At 36.7% G+C, this 17,520-nt stretch overlaps 1 protein-coding gene across 1 annotated transcript in view; it reads left to right on the forward strand.

Annotated features, from left to right (window-relative positions):
- Window positions 1-17,520, forward strand: part of UTRN (utrophin) — a 503,258-nt gene that overhangs the window by 218,509 nt on the left and 267,229 nt on the right. The window contains 6 exon segments of the mRNA XM_007450323.1: window positions 740-890; window positions 2,118-2,293; window positions 6,214-6,349; window positions 8,217-8,366; window positions 11,445-11,520; window positions 17,430-17,520. Of these exon segments, the coding sequence (XP_007450385.1) occupies window positions 740-890; window positions 2,118-2,293; window positions 6,214-6,349; window positions 8,217-8,366; window positions 11,445-11,520; window positions 17,430-17,520 (780 nt within the window).

Consider the following 17,520-nt stretch of genomic DNA (forward strand, 5'->3'; position numbering starts at 1 on the left):
CCCATTGCGGAGCACAGGCTCCGGATGCGCAGGCCCAGCAGCCATGGCTCGCGGGCCCAGCTGCTCCAGGGCATGTGGGATTTTCCCGGACCGGGGCTCGAACCCGTGTCCCCTGCATCGGCAGGCGGACTCTCAACCACTGCGCCACCAGGGAAGCCCTACTTTTCGTTTTTTAAGGACCCTCCATACTGTTCTCCATAGTGGCTGTATCAATTTACATTCCCACCAACAGTATACTGCAAGGAAATTTTGAAGTGTTTTGGCCTTTTGGGTTTTGTTCTAGCTGGGAACTAAGTGTTCTGGAAGTAAAAACACACTATTTTTTTCCTAAGGGAGTAGAGTAATTAATCATATTTTACACTTCATGGTGTTGGAAATGTTAAGTGTTTAAAGTTGGGTGGGTTAACATGCCTGCAGCTAATCTATCTTGATTTTCCAAGCCAGAGAAGGCTGTCTTTTCAGTTAAAACGCTGCCTAGTGTGTGTGTATGTGTGCATGAATATGGGGGGCGGGGTGGTGTATGCAGATTGCTTTGCTCTTGGTATGATGCATGTTTCTCTAAGAGGAATCATTAACTGTAATCCACTACGGAAACTGGTCTTAAAGAGCAGTGAGCTGTGAATTCACTCATTTTGAGGCTTTCAGTTTAAATGAGGTTTGAATTTTCATTTTAGAAAATTGCTTCTAGACGGTCTTGGAAAGTTGGGAAACCTATTTTATTTTGTTTGTTGTCCTCTAGTTATTTCGATAGGGCTGTGGAAGAATGGAGACAGTTCCACTGTGACCTCAATGACCTCACACAGTGGATAACGGAAGCTGAAGAGTTGCTGGCTGATACTTTTGCTCCAGATGGTGGCCTGGACTTAGAGAAAGCCAGGATACATCAGCAGGTGAGTGCTTTCTGTCAGAGGATGAGGATCTGCTAAAAAAAGGTGGTATATTTATTTAGTATGCGCCATTTAAGACAGATTTCGAAAGTAGGGGCTCACTATATTAATTTTTCAGGAGTATATAGACAATCTGTAATTTTTGTTCCAGTTCTAGTTTCCAGTTTTAAAGGTCTAAGAGAAAATGGTTATTTCAATTTTTATTTAGGATTTTAAAGAAATTTAAATTAAAAAAATACTCTTTAGTGGAATATGTGAAAAACAATTTTAGTGTTAAAATTTTATGTTTAGAACAACACTTGTAAAATTTTGTACTCAAGACTACATTAAGGCCAGAACGATAATCTGCATACCTCACCTCTATTTTCTATACTTAAACACTTAGGCATCTTATGTTTCTTTGTATCATTGATCATTGTGATAAAAGTAAATTATTCTTGAGCTATATCAGGACAGCTGCTCATGTAAGTCTAATTCCGTCTTGGGAAAATATAACACAATAGCTAAGTCAGTTCTGCTGATAATAATGGGTCGTTAAAAATAATGGTTGAAAGCAAGCAACATTTCAATTTACCATTGTTGAAAATATTTTCTCTTTTATTAAATTTTTAAAATATATTTTATGTAGAAGGCTTCTGAGGAGATAGAAAATGCTTTTATTTTTCTCATAAATATGTTAATGCATTTTTTCTTATTTTTAGAGTTATAGAGAAGTGCTTAAATTTGACTTTAAAATATCCTTTCTTAATCCGTTGCTTAAAAATTTACAGACCAGTGAAGCAATGTCTCAGTAAAATGCACATTGAGTGTTGCTTATATATGGTGGGACGTAATGGTATATAGGGGTAGAGGGTTTAAAATTCTTTTAAGAGACACTTTCAAGCACGTGTTTAGAAGATAGGCAGTTCACTTCAATCAACCATGATTGATGCTTATGCGTCAATGTAAACAGCAGTGATTTATGTTATTAGGCTGTCCTCTTCCACTCTATTTTGCCTGATGACATTCATGAGAGTGGGTTAGATTTCAAAATAGATTTCATTTAATGTGTTCAATGAAATGTAATTGAAGTGTTAAAAATGCCTTTTTCATATACATAAAATATCCTTCCAGGGCTTTGTTTCTCTAATACTTAAATTGACACCACACCAATGGTACCTGAGTGGATTCATTACCTCAGAACAGTTTAGTGTAGAAGTGGAGTTAATCTTGAGTTGTTCTCTGTCACAGGAGCTCGAGGAGGGCATCGGCAGCCACCAGCCCAGTTTTGCAGCACTAAACAGAACTGGGGATGGGATTATACAGAAACTCTCCCCGACAGATGGAAGCTTCTTGAAGGACAAGCTGGCAGGTTTAAACCAACGCTGGGGTGCGATCGCTGCAGAAGTGAAGGATCGGCGGCCAAGGTGATTTAGCCCTGATAATTCGAGGGCGGGCACGGGGTGAAGGTATTTGGGCAGAGCCTTTTGAGATACGACTCAATGAGTCCCAGCTTCTTTTATTGTCTGATGTTAATACAATAGGAGTTTTATTGACATTTAAGACATCTCCAATGTCCATGTTCTGTATTTTTAGGACATTGTCTCTTTCTGTGTCTTTAGGCTGTCTGTAGTCTTACTTTTCTACTCAGATATCATACATGTCAAAAAAACCTTTATTTCTCTTTTTCCTGTTTATTATGATATGGCGACTATGTGGCAGAAACTTGAAGTAGGTGGAGGAACACTCTGGACTCCCAGTCTGAAGATCTGGATTCAGGGTCAGGCCTCTCCCTCACTTGTTTCCTGACTAGGCCTCGGGGTCTTCATGAGTAATCCCTCTCGGTAGTTCTTGGTGTCTGAGGGTGTCCTGTATCCTTATATGTCAGTGCTGAGTGCATAGTACAGTTCCTCATTTATGTGACATAATAAATATAATGTATTGTGCATTTTTATGTCAGATTATGTTACAATGCCCCAGATTTTATTAGGGTGTCTTCTGATTACAAACACGTTTGATTACCAGTGAATATAATACTCAACATTACACATATTATTTTATATATTACTGTACAGTTATTTGAAGTTATGTTTTGAGACAATCAAGTTTTAATGGATGATTCCTATTTAATACATTTCATCTCATTAGTGGCCTTTTTTGGGGGGAGCGGGTTAATGATAGTTTGGGGTTAAAAAGTCCCAGGTAATTTTCTTCCTGCTAATTTTAACTCTGTAGATGATGTATTATTTTAGTGATAAGCTATTGTTATGTTAAAGGCTAATCTAATACTTTATCAAGTATATAGTATGACATAAAATATTGAACTTTGAATATTTGGCTTACGGCTGCTTTTTATAAAATAACATCATCTGTTATTTTGTGTGTTTTGGTAGGAGTCAAATCATAGTTTGATTGTCTTGGTTGAGAGGTTGCCATGTGGAAGAGACAGGGTTTGGCCTCATTTAATCGTCACAACTACTCTCTGAGGGGACTATTTAGACCCATTGTACAGCTTTGGAAACTGAGGCTCAGAGAGGAGAGGTTAAGTAACTTGTCTAGGGTCTCACAGAAAATTAGTGACAGTGCTAACTTATGCTCTTAAATACTACGCCTGTAAAACCTGGGAAGACCTCAGAGTTCGCTGGCCAAGTTTCCTCCCCTGTGAATGAAAAGTAGGATAACTTCTTAGAGGAGTGTCATGAAGACTAAAGGAGACGGTGTTTGTAAAAAGTATTATTCTCTGACTATTCGTAGTTAACACGAACGACTAAGGAACTCAGAGAGACTAAGATGAAGAAAATGTTTAAAGGAAAAAAATGATCTGATGTGATCAAATGACACATTATTAAGAAGATAGAGTGTTGTAACAGACACAGGGGTGATGGATTGTGGAATTGAGGCATCGCAGGGGAGGGATCCTGAAGCTGGTTTTGAAGCATTTACGGCAAATTTCCATAAATTCCCCTTACGGATGGTCTTGTAGGGGAAAGGCACAGAACAGACAAGGTGGGAGGCATTAAATAGTATGGCCAGGTAAGAAACCTGTGAAGGTTGGATGGTGAGGAGGCTTCAGGGGACCAGGGGCAGAATTGGAAGCTGAGGTCCCATAGGATTTATGTGCCATGGTAGTGAGTCGGCAGGGAGAGTCCTTCTAGCTTGAAAATGATCTATCTCTCAGGTCTTAAGGAAAAAGATGTACCTGCTGGCATAGTATTAACAATAACTGCAGAAATTCCCCTAATCAATTTCAAACGGCTCTCTGTGGAATGTGGTAATTACTGCTCCTGGGACCAACAAGGTGAAGCTAATACATGTTTTGCTCATTTTTTTGGAAGAGAAAAGAATAATGAATCTCTTCTCCAGCATCTTGTATTTTAACTAAAACAATATTTGTTTTCATAAATTCATGTTTAACTTTACTTCGGGTTGTAATTTATCTCAAATTGGGGCCACCTTGCAATTTTATGGGCTTATTATGTGTACTGTTATCAGTCATTGAGAAACAGCACACAGCTCAATTTATTTTTGTTTTGAGTGCCAGTCATTAAATATTTACACAGTTCAGCAACTTATGGTGTTATTCCTTAATGAGCAATTGTTACCTACTGTTTGAACATGAATTTATAACTTGTTTTTACTTAGTGATAACATTTAAAATGTAGATTATATTTAGCTAGTTTGCAGATGAAAATTTTGTGACTCAAATATGTCTTATTGAAATTACTTGATAATGTTAGTTTTCTTCATAGATATATTTTCAAAATACTAAATTAGGCATGATTATGAAACATTGGAAATTTAAATTACAACTTTTTTTTTTGAAACACAAGGTCTATAGTAGTATTTGAGTCGTTTCCAAAGTTGTTATTTAAAGACTCTTCCATACAGAGAGTAAATTACCTGTTTTGGTACTGGTAGTCTAAACAATTTGTACTATTGCTTTACTTATTTATTTTTTTAAAGTCTTGAAGCAGTGTTCTCTCCTGATGGATACTTAAAAATGAAAACTTGTGATTTTGTAGTGATTGTCATTAATTTTTTTTTAAATTGAAGAATAGTTTATTTATAATGTTGTATTCTGTGAGTCTCAGGTGTGCCACAAAGTGATTCAGTTTATATATATATATATATATACTTTTTTATCGATAGATTCTTTTCCCTTATAGGTTATTACAAAATATTGAGCATAGTTCCCTGTGCTATACAATAGGTCCTTGTTGGTTATCTATTTTGTATATAGTATTGTGTATATGTTAATCCCAAACTCCTAATTTATTCCTACCCCCCCCCATTCCCGTTTGGTAACCATAAGTTTGTTTTCCCTTATCAGTTTTTTAAACATTGAAATAGTTTATTTGTGAGTAAAAAGAAAAAGTCATAGCCATAAAAAATGTAAATTCTTATTAGGGATGACATAATGTAATTCATTTAAAAAATTGCTTTCTATTTTTAAACCAGCAGCTAATAGCAGCAGCTATAAAAATGATACCACCACCAAGCTCTAAATAGCTTTCAAACTCTTTCTTAAAAATACATAATCTTTTTTGTCATATGAGTTCTAGTCATATTCTCATCTTTTGACAGATGGTTTATATAATTATAAATGTTATTCTTATAACATTAAAAAGATGTAATTGAGGCAGTTTTTTTTATATTCATATGACTATTTGTTTCCTTATAGCCTTTAAAACTTTGACTTTGTTTTTTCTAGATTTTTTTTTATAACCTGGTGCTGTATTCAAATATAATACTTATTTTAATGAGCTAATCAAATTTCTGTTTTTTCTTGTCTTTCTTAATATTTGTAAAAATTTCCCGTTCTCAGTATCTTGCCTTGTTCTTGTTCTTTCTTTCCTATGAATAAAGTAGAGTAATAGTTGCAACCTAATGTGAATAATATGTCATATAATGATACTTTTCTATCTCCATGGAGTACTCATAAAGAATTATGTATTTTTCTTTAATTATTTTAGATAAAGACATTTTTCATGTTTTCTTTTTAAAACCTCCATTATGTTGTACAGTGGTATCTAGCTTAAAGTAAGTCCTTTGTATTAAATTTCTATATAGTTTTTCACTATGAGAGAAGACAACATTATTTAGTTTTAATGTTTTTTAATTTAATGAAGGAAGAAATCTTATTCTTATGTTTGCAAATAATCTTTGGTATTGCAGAACGTATGTATTACTATTAACACTCATTTACGAATACATATTAAAATAATACATATTAAAATAATTATTTTTTGTGTGTGACATATTTAGTCAGAATATCTAATGCAAATATACAATGTTCTAGTTAATTGGATATTTTTTCTCAGTATTTTTCAATAATATAATCTTTTAGGTTAAAAGGAGAAAGTAAGCAGGTGATGGATTATAGAAAAAGACTAGATGAGATTATCTGTTGGTTAACAAAGGCCGAGAATGCTGTGCAAAAAAGATCAACCCCTGAGCTGGAAGAAAACCTGCAAGAATTAACAGTAAGTGGTTTATTTGTCTCTATATTTGCCAGTGCTTTTTGATGCATGAATATTTTCACTGCAAATAAGATACTGCATGACTGAAGAAGAAAAGGGGAAAGAAACTTTGTCCTTTGTGGTAAATGTGGTGAACTTTAAAGAGGAATATCTTTTTTTTTTAATTTTAATTTTAAAGAGCAGCTGTCATTTTATTCTTGCAGTGGTAAGGCTTCACACACATAAAAGTAATGTCATGTGGTCTCAGTATTGGACCAAAGGTTTTTGGAATATTTTAAACAGATGTCATATAATAATGCTGTGAAATATAGTTTTTTGCTTTTGAACTTAGAAGATAATTACTGATTATTATCTATAAAACTGAGTCCTACAAGAAGACTCAAAGTGAGTTGAGAGTAACTCACTGCAGCTTACTATGGACTTAGCATCACGGTTGTATTAATAAAATTTTCTTTGTTGATCTGCAACCGACAAGAATTGTTTATAGTTGTATAGGTATGCAACATATAAAAATACATAAAGATATATAGATATGTTAATATACCCAAATATCCATACACTTTTATATCTTTTTTGTGCTAAGAATTAAAGTACTTGGGCTTCCCTGGTGGCACAGTGGTTGAGAGTCCGCCTGCCGATGCAGGGGACACGGGTTCGTGCCCCGGTCCGGGAAGATCCCATATGCTGCGGAGCGGCTGGGCCCGTGAGCCATGGTGCTGGGCCTGCGCGTCCGGAGCCTGTGCTCTGCAATGGGAGAGGCCACAACAGTGAGAGGCCCGTGTACTGCAAAAAAAAAAAAAAAGAATTAAAGTACTTGTAGTAGAACAATAAGCATAATGTGCTCACATTTTTACTAAACAAAAAGAAATTGTGTGAGTGTGGATGCACACATCTGTGTGCAACAAAGTATACCTAAAAGGATACCCACTAATCTGATAAGAGAGTTTTTCTAAAGGAGTATGATTGAGGTATTGTGGGAAAGAAACTTTTAATATTGATGAAAAATAGATGGCAAACAATTTTTAAGTTTTCTTTTCAAAATGTGACAAATATCTAACAAACTTGCTCCTGTCTTATCTAAAAATTTCAATAGTTTTCTTGGAATATGTCTTTTGTAAACAATTTGGGGGGCAGTCACAGGGGATGGGACAGTATATTAGGGTAGGTAGAGATAAGGTAGAGATGCATGCATAAAATGCTCCTGTTGTTTCTGGAGTTTTTTTGGCCTTTCATTAGAATAGATATCATTTTATTAGCAAAGAACAGAATGTTAAGTTGTCAATGTATGAGATGATATAATATGACCCTGTTAAGAGACAGGGGGTCAGGGGTAGTAGTTCATGTACACACAATGCGCACTGAATTCCCAAATTAGTTACAGTTTGTTAAGATAAGTTCAGGCTTCTTAGAAGTTTATTTCCATTTAAGAAATTAAAGGTTCACATTTATAGGAGTACAGTAAGTTGCTGACATACAAAGGAGTTCTGTTCTGAGAGCACATTTGTAAGTCCAATTTGTTTGTAAGTCCAACAAAGTTAGCCTAGGTACCCAACTAACACAATTGGCTATATAATACTGTACTGTAATAGGTTTATAGTACTTTTCACACAGATAATATGTACATAAAAAACAAACACAAAAAATAAAACATTTTTAATCTGTATAGTACAGTACCTTGAAAAGTACAGTAGTACAGTACAACAGCTGGCATACAGGGGCTGGCACGCATGTTTGCATCTTTGAAAGTTCGCAACTTGAAGGTTCATATGTAGGGAACTTACTGTATTTCCCAAAGAGATTCCTAATACAGTTCTTGATCTTTTCCTGGTATGACAACCTTTTAACCATACCTCTCTTCTGACTCCTTTAGGACTTAATCCAGGAGATGGATGATCAAGCTGAAAAACTCCAATGGTTGAATAGAACTGAATTAGAAATGATTTCAGATAAAAGTCTGAGTTTACATGAAAGAGAAAAAATTTCAGAAAGCTTAAGAACTGTAAATTCGACATGGAATAAGGTGTGTGTTACGAATTACTGCGACACCTTTCTTATGTTTACTGATTTTGTTGTTAAAGAAGTGGAATCAGGCAACTGTTTTACTTTTAAGTATACCCAAATATGGGCACATTTTATTAATGCTTACTAATATTGATAATTATATTTTTTTCGTCTGTCATGGATGGAAGCATATGTTCTCAAAGAATACTTATTTTACATGGAATTTTTTTGGCCTAGGAGATTTATACATTGTATACTATATTAAATAATGAGTATATATTAGAATAGGCAATAAAATGCTAATAATTATGCTCTGAAAATGAAAGCATTAAAATAACTTTGTGATGTTGCATGTGACTTTTCACATACGTAGATTTATTTTTAATGATTTTATTCATTCAGCATGTATTTACTAGGTTCCACTTGGGATATAATGGTATGTGGCTACAAATATGACTAAGATAAAGTCCTTTCTCTCATACTGTTACTTTTTTTGCAGTTGAAACAGAGGTAGATAAAGTAATAGATCTCTATATATTTTGGCTTGGGTACATACCATAACAGAGTTTGAGGTCTGTCTGGAACATTGAATGGATATGTTTCTTTGTTTGGATAGGTCCCATATCAGTCATTTTCCTCCCTCTCTATCCTTTTAAAATGATAGCACTCATTCTATATCTAATGATTTAGGTGCTTTATTGATCTAGCCTCTCTGCTTGAGAATTACCGTCTCGATGAGTTACTCTTACTGATGACTCACACATCTGTATCTCTGGCCTGGACTCTCTCATTACTCTAGACTTCATCACAGCTGCCTGCTCAGCATCTCCACTTCAGTGTCTAATAGGTATCTCAGACTAACATACAAAGTCAAACTCCTGATCACCACCTCCCTCCTGTGCCTTAGTATACTTCTCCCACCTCAGTTACTGGTAATTACATCCTTATTGTGTTTTATGCCAAAAACCCTGGACTCAGTCTTATGACATGTGAATTGTATCTCAATTAAAAACAAACAAACACGTAAACCTTGGAGTCACTATCATCAGCTTCTCCTTCAAAATACCTGTCTCTTTGATGGACGATTTGAATGGATGGCTAGATGACTAGATACATGATAAGGCAAATACAGCAAAATTTTAACAGTTGTACATATTGAGTGGCACATGGGTGTTCCCTGGGCAGTTCTTTCAGCTTTTCTTAGGTTTGCGAAATTTCATAAAGTTGACCATTTCTCACTACCCCGTGGCCACTTAGTTGTTTCAAGCCACTGTCATCTCTTGTTGTATGATTCCTACAATGGCCACTTCACTAGTCTTCCTGTTTCCTCCTTTTGCCTTTGTCAGTCTCTTCTCAAGAAAGCAGCCAAAGTATTTGTTAAAACATAACTCAGTTTAAGTAACTCCCCTGAACAGAGCCCACTAATGGTATTCCATCACATTCAGAGTAAAGGCCAAAGTCCTCACTGTGACTTATTAGGTTCATCATGTTCTGGCTTCCTGTTATCTCTCTGACTTCATCTGCTACTCTCTCTCCCTGTGCTGCTTTCCAGACTTGTTGGCCCCGTGTCAAACATGCCAGACTCAGCTTGTGCATATTCAATCAGAGCACATGTATTTATTTAACACAGAGTAGGTCAATGGGTATTGTGTAGAATAGGGTATGGTGGTCACTTTGGGGGCACAATGTTAGATAGAGCCAAACCTTCCTTTATCACAGGACTTCACATAGATTTTATACTAATTATGTGAATTATGAATGTCTAAGACCAAGTGATGCTTACTCTGTAGAGAATTTCAACAAACACATTTTAAGAAATACTAATCTGAGATATTTCATTCATTCATGCTTTTATTCATTCACTTAATAGGTTTTTACCAGACTCTCATTTTATGCCAGGCACCATTTTAAGAGCTAGGAATACAGTAAAGAGCATGAAAATGCTTCTAACCCAAAGAGCTTATCGTGGGTGAGACAAGTAGATAAACAATTATAACAAAGAGGTATCCATGGGGACATAAAGGTAGGGCACCTACCTGGCTTTGGGTGATAACCGTGGAAGATTTTGTGGAGATCGTATCCAAACTAAGATGATAAAAGATGAATGAGTATTGGTCAGATGGAGAATGGAGGAAAAGGCATTGCAGGGAAAAGAAGCAGTAAGTGAAAGGGTCTAGAGGGGACAGAGAGTGAGTCTGGGTCCTGGAAGTAGGTCAATATGAATTGGAAGGACAAGAGATGCTTGCAGAGACCTAGGGGCCTCACCATGCATCACAAGGAATTCGAGTTCCGTCTTGAGGCTATTTCACCACCTTGAAAACAGCGGGAAACTGTTGATGGGTTTTAAACAAGTTACATTTTGAAAGATCACTATAGCTGCACCACAGAGATGGATGGAGCGAACCCAAGGATGGATATGCTTAGGACATCAGGACATCAAGTAACTCCTCTGAGCAAAGCCCACCATCCAGATCAGGGTAACTGATCTGGAAAAATAGTTAGAGTCATTAGACAACTTTGTGAAGAGAGTGTCAAGGAGGCAGATGATGAATCCATATTTGGACACATCTGAATGTACAGTTGACAGGGAAAGCTGGACTGAAGATACGTTTTGGGGAGTCTTCAGCCTCTTAAAACTCAGCGTGATAAGTGAAACCATTAGAAACCAGGACCCAGGGAGAGAGGTCAGTATCGAGGGTTAGAAGACCAAAAAACCTACCCTGTAGAATGTTGGTATTTGGTGGATGAGCAGAGGAAAATGAGCTGGGGAAGGACACTTAGAAGATCAGTCAGAGAGGTGGGAGTAAAATCAAGATTGTAGAATACTAACAAAATTCAAGGGAGAGGGAGTGGCAGCATTAAATGTTGCAAAGGGGCAAGGCAGTTAAGGACTGGATGACATTCTTGATGCTAGTGGAGCTGGGGGTCAAGCAAGACTGCAGTGGATAGTGGTTAGTGAAAGTGGACACAGAAGCTTAGGCACTGAGGGGGAGGAAAGCGGCGGCATTATCGTTTAGAAGAACGCTTCCTCTTCAGAATATATAATCGTCTTTATTTATATACTATCCTTCTCTTTCTGTTTGGCCTGATGCTCTAGATATGCAGAGAAGTGCCTGGTGCGCTGAAGGAACACATCCAGGAACCCTGTTCTGTTACTCAGACAAGAATTGCTGGTAAGATACAGTTTATTTCTTTACAAAATTTTTTATACATAACAAAATTTTATGATTACGAGTATTGTGTGTGAATTAGAAAAACTTATTTAAAAACACAATGCAGTTGTGATTTCTTATTCTGCTTTCAATCATTTGAAAATAACATCTTCTCTAAACACAAGACATACTTCACAGTGTGTGCAAGGCATTCCCTCTCATGGGAGGTGAGACTTTTAGCCTTTCCTGGGACCAGAGTAGAACCAGATGCTGCTGGAGGCAAGGGAAGAGGCAAGGTGAGGACACTGGAAAATAGTTTTCTGGGGACATTTTGAAGTGAACCATTCTCCTAACTCGCTGTCCTGATTCTGTTCTTATCTTACCACTCCTTGATAATCTATTCTTCTGATTAACAGCTAAGTGATGCTTTAGAAACAGGTTTGATGTCACTCCTTTGATTTCAATCTTTTAATCACTTCCATCATACATAGGTGAGTTCTACAGTCTTACCATGGTCCAGAAGACCATGTATGATCTGTCTGCTACCTGTCTCTGTAATCGCATTTCTTATCACTTTTTCCTTTGTTCATTCTGCCTCAAACACACTGGTCTTCTTGCTGTTTCTAACATGCCAAGAACATTTCCATTTATGGTCTTTGTGCTTACTGTTTCTTCTCTCTTTCTTACCCAAATGTCCTTCCCTCAGATATTGCATGTTTCACACACTCACTTTGTTCAGTTCTCTTCTTAAATATTCCCTTCTTAGATGGGCCTTTCCTGACCTGACCACCCTATGTCACATACATCCTGTCTCTCTCCAAGATACATCCTGTTTCTCTCCAACTTCTTCCATTGGTTTTACTTCGTGACGTATATCCATTCACCCCCACCAGAATGCAAACTCTGCGAGGTCAAGACCTTTGTCTTACACATTCCCATACATGTAGCATCTAGTCAAGTGCCTTGCACATTGTAGGTTCTTAATAGATATTTGATGAAACAGTGAATGAATATTTAGGTTGTTTTCAATTTTTTAAAAGCACAAAAAGTGACAGTGAGGATTGGGCAGCATGATGTATGAGCTATTCTCTAGGGTATGTGGTGGTGAATCACTGGGGTGATCGTGGTGAATACGGGCAACTTTACTTTGCTAGCTGCTGCCTAGACTAGCTGTTCCAGGTTACCCTTCCACCAGCTGAATGTGAGACTTCTCATTTTTCTACGTTGTGTCCAGCGCTCCAACATTTTGTTCCCAGGACCGCTGTATGCTTTTTAAAATTATTGATTACCCCCAAAGACCTTTTGTTTGTGTGAGTTATGTCTATCAATATTTACCTAATTAGAAAGTAAAACCGAGAAATTTCAAAAGTTATTTGTTTGTTAACTTGTTAAAATAACAATAATAAAAAACATTCTGTTAATAAAATATATTTTATAAGATATTAACATAAGAAAGTAATATTTTCCAAAACAAAAAAAAATTAGAAAAGTGATATGACATTACATTTTTGAAAATCTTTAAATTTCTGCCATAAGAGAAGACACCTGGATTCTTGTATCTGCTTCTTCATTCGCTCTATTGTGATATCATACGTCATGTAGCCTTGAGTAAAATGCCACTCTACATTTGAGAAGGAATGAGCAGGCAGAGGCAAATAACTTATTATGATGATGATTGTAGTTGTGGCATCCACACCCCTTGGAAGGGTCTCTAGGGGCCCAGAGCTCCCCAGACATCACATTTGGAACCTGTGACCTGTGGAGATAGGACACTTCATTTTAATTTGCATTTCCTCAATTACCGGTGTGCTTGAGCCTTTTAAAAATATGTTTATTGTCTTTCTTATTTCCTCTTCTGTGGATTGTTGGTTGATTTTTTTTTTTTAAGAAACTGATTTTTATTTATTTATTTATTTTTGGCTGTGTTGGGTCTTCTTTTTTTTGCGGTACGCGGGCCTCTCACTGTTGTGGCCTCTCCCATTTTGGAGCACAGGCTCCGGACGCGCAGGCTCAGTGGCCATGGCTCACGGGCCCAGACGCTCTGCGGCATGTGGGATCTTCCTGGACCAGGGCACGAACCTGTGTCCCCTGCATCGGCAGGCGGACTCTCAACCACTGCGCCACCAGGGATGGATCTTCGTTTCTGTGCAAGGGCTTTCTTTAGTTGCGGCAGGCGGGGGCCACTGTTCATCGCGGTGCTCGGGCCTTTCACTGTCACTGCCTCTCTTGTTGCAGGACACAGGCTCCAGACGCGCAGGCTCAGTAGTTGTGGCTCACGGGCCTAGTTACTCCGTGGCATGTGGGATCTTCCCAGACCAGGGCTCGAACCCGTGTCCCCTGCATTGGCAGGCAGCTTCTCAACCACTAAGCCACCAGGGAAGCCCGGTTGATGTGTTTTTTGAGTTTGAAAAAACGACTTTTGTTACTAATTCCTTGTCTGGAATGTGCATTGCAAATACCTTCTCCCTTAATCTGTGGCTTTTAAAATGTTTATTTGTGGTACTGTTTTCAGAATTCTTAAACATTAATGATCTATTAATAGCTTTTCCTTTTTGTGATTTATTTTAGAAATCCTCTATTACTCCGAAGTCATAAAGATATTCTTCTATATTTTACAATTTTAGTTTTCATATGCAGGTCCTTAATTCCACTGAAAATTAATTTTCCTAAGGTGCATGTGAGGTCAAAATCTGTCCCATCATCTTCCCGCTGCTGCCATGGGTCACCACTTTTCCCAGCATCATTTATTGACCAGTAAATTCCTCCTCATTGATCTATAATGTAGTCTCTGCCAAGGTCAGGCTTCTCTGCCACCTACACACTTCTAGCGGTCTGTTTGAATGTCTGGATCTGTAATACACGAGGTTAATCATTCATCATTAGCTGAGTAATACAGCTAAATATCTGATAGGGCATGACCCTCTATCAAAAATAAAATGTTTTGACTGTTCTTGGCCCTTTTCTTTCCTATGTTAATTTTAAAATCAAAATTTGAATGTATAATTTGGTCAAGTTACACACAAACCTGTTGGGATTTTTTTTTATATTGTGCTGAATTTACAGATTGACTACATTTTTTAGAAAATTATTTAAGCCTCATTTAATATACCTTATGCTAAAGTGGGTCTAGATAGATCTAATAATTAATTCAACCACCTCTTGTATAAAAACTAAAGAAAAATAATTACCAGTCTCCCACTGTTCAAAATAAGACAAAAACATACAAACAAAAAATATAGAGAAAATATATATCAAATCTTTGGAGAAGACAAGAGTAAGTTGTGAGAAAACAGTCCCCCAAGACAGATTTATGGATTTGCTCAACTGAACTTTGTTAACATCTATATGATAAAAAGAAAACAAATCCTAAAATAGAAAGATCGTTTTCAGCAATGTGACGGGGTTTATCTTTCTTGCATAAAGTGTTCATCCAAACTGATAAGGAAGTAGATAAAGAACACATACAGTTATAAATTATACCATATTTGATTACCAAACGTGAAGAATATTTATCCTCACTGGTAACCAAAAAGACATGAAATGAAGCAATGGTGAAAGATGTGTGTTTATCCATAGAGATAGAATTTTGTTTGTGTGGATGCAGGATGTTCATAAGTTCCACACACTGCTGAAAGTCTAAATTTCCAACTTTTAAGGAAAACAATTTGGCAATCAGTAGTAGATACATTAAATTTTTTCATATTTTTTAACCTAGTAATTCTGTTTTGGGAAATTTCTACTAAGGTGGCAATCAGAACTGTAAAGAATACACAAAAAGATACTTCTTGCAAGTTCTTTTCTGGTTTTTGTTGTTTTTTTTTTTTAATTCAACAAATATTTATTGAGCACCTACTATGTGCCAGGTGTAGTTCTAGGTGTCAGGGATTCATCAGTAAATACACGTAATAAATAAGTGAAATACATGCTATATTGGAAGAAAAATAGAGAAGTGTAAGAGAGACTGTACCACTGAGGTTGGCCGTGGAGTACATGAGGAAATCAGGTGTGCTGAGAGGATATTGAAATTTTAAAAAGAATATCAAGAGACCTCATTTAGAAGATGATAAGTAGGCAAAGCCTAAGAGCAAAAGCACTTTTGTTGAATTACCTTAATATTATTCTTTATGTTCTCTGATGCAGTGTTGTGATAGGAATTTAAATATCCTTGACAGATGGCTATAGCTGCACCTGTGTTAAGTTCTATGCTTCTTTACACCCAGTTTTTTCCCAGTTTTATTGAGAAATAATTGACATACATCACTGTATAAGTTTAAGGCGTACAGCATGATGGTTTGATTTACATGTATTGGGAAGTGATTACCATAAATGGATCATCTTCTCATATAGATAAAATTAAAAAAAGAAAAAAGGAAAAAAATTTCTCCTTATGATGAGAACTCATAGGATTTACTCTCAACAACTATCCTATATATCATACGGCAGTGTTAATTATAGTCTTCATGTTGTTCATTACATCCTTGGTACTTGTTTATCTTGTAACTGAAAGTTCGTGCCTTTTGACCACCTTTCTCCAATTTCCTCTCCCCCCACCCTTCACCTCTGGTAGCCACAGGTCTGATTGATCTCTTTTCCTATGAATTTTTTTTCTTTTTAGATACCATATATGAGATCATACGTATTTGTCTTTCTCTGTCTGACTTACTTTACTTAGCATAATGCCTTCAAGGTCCATCCATGGTGTCTAAAATGATAGGATTTTCTCATTTTTTATGTCTGAATTATATGTATACATTTCAATACTAACCCCTTATCAGATAAACGGTTTACACATATTTTTTTTCCCATTCTGTGTAGGTTGTCTTTTCACTTTGTTGTGTTGTTGGCTTCTTTTGCTGTGTAGCAGCTTTTTAGTTTGATGTAGTCCCACTTGTTCAGTTTTGATTTTGTTGCGTATTCAAAGACTCAACACCATGACTCAGGTCAAGGAGCTTTATTCCTGTTTTCCTCTAGGAGTTTCATGGTTTCGGGTCTTACATTTAAGTCTTTAATCCATTTTGAGTTAGTTTTTTGCGAGTGGTGTAAGACACGGGTCCAAATTTACTGTTTCATGTGTGAATGTTCAATTATCTTAGCACCATTTATTGAAAAGACTATCTTTTCTCCATTGTATATTCTTGTCAAATGTTAGTTGACCGTATATGAAAGCTCTTTTTTAAAGTAAAAGTTCAGGAGTAGTCTAAGTATCCAGCTGTAGGAAAAGAGGTAACTAAAAGTTAGAGATTATATACATAGATTATTACATAGGTATTCACAGTGATGTTTATTAAAAGGGACAAATGCTCATGTTGTAAAGGGAAGTGAAAAAGAACAGAAAATTACAAATAAGATGGCTTTACAATTAAAGCAAAAACATCTTGACAGAATAAAATAACACTCCTGGTTTTCTCATGGTTGATGTACTTTTTATTTTATTTTCCCTTGATATCAGCATTAGTTACTTTTGAGTTATTGCTGCCCTAGAATGTGGTGAGACTGTGTGTTTAATTGCCATTATGGCAACCAAAAACATATAGATAATTCAGGAAATGCCATTGCCATTTCAGTATTAAAAAATAAAAACCGGGCTTCCCTGGTGGCGCAGTGGTTGAGAGTCCGCCTGCCATTGCAGGGGACACAGGTTCGTGCCCTGATCTGGGAGGATCCCGCGTGCCGCGGAGCGGCTGGGCCCATGAGCCATGGCTGCTGGGCCTGCGCATCCGGAGCCTGTGCTCCGCAACTGGAGAGGCCGCAGCGGTGAGAGGCCCGCGTACCACACACACACAAAAATAATAAATAAATAAAATAAAAACCTTTCAATTGTTTTACTTAAACTAAATTTTACATAAATACACATACATGTCACCATTACATCACCACAGTCAGATTATCCTGCTGTGTTATTGATACTTTGCTACGTTTTTTTATTTCAGCTCATCCCAGTGTCCAAAAGGTGGTGCTAGCATCATCTGCATCAGATATTCCTGTTCATTCTCCTCATACTTCAGAAATTTCAGTTCCTGC

This window comes from Lipotes vexillifer, unplaced genomic scaffold (assembly GCF_000442215.2).
Source record: "Lipotes vexillifer unplaced genomic scaffold, Lipotes_vexillifer_v1.1 scaffold112, whole genome shotgun sequence".
Lineage (NCBI taxonomy): Eukaryota > Metazoa > Chordata > Mammalia > Artiodactyla > Lipotidae > Lipotes > Lipotes vexillifer.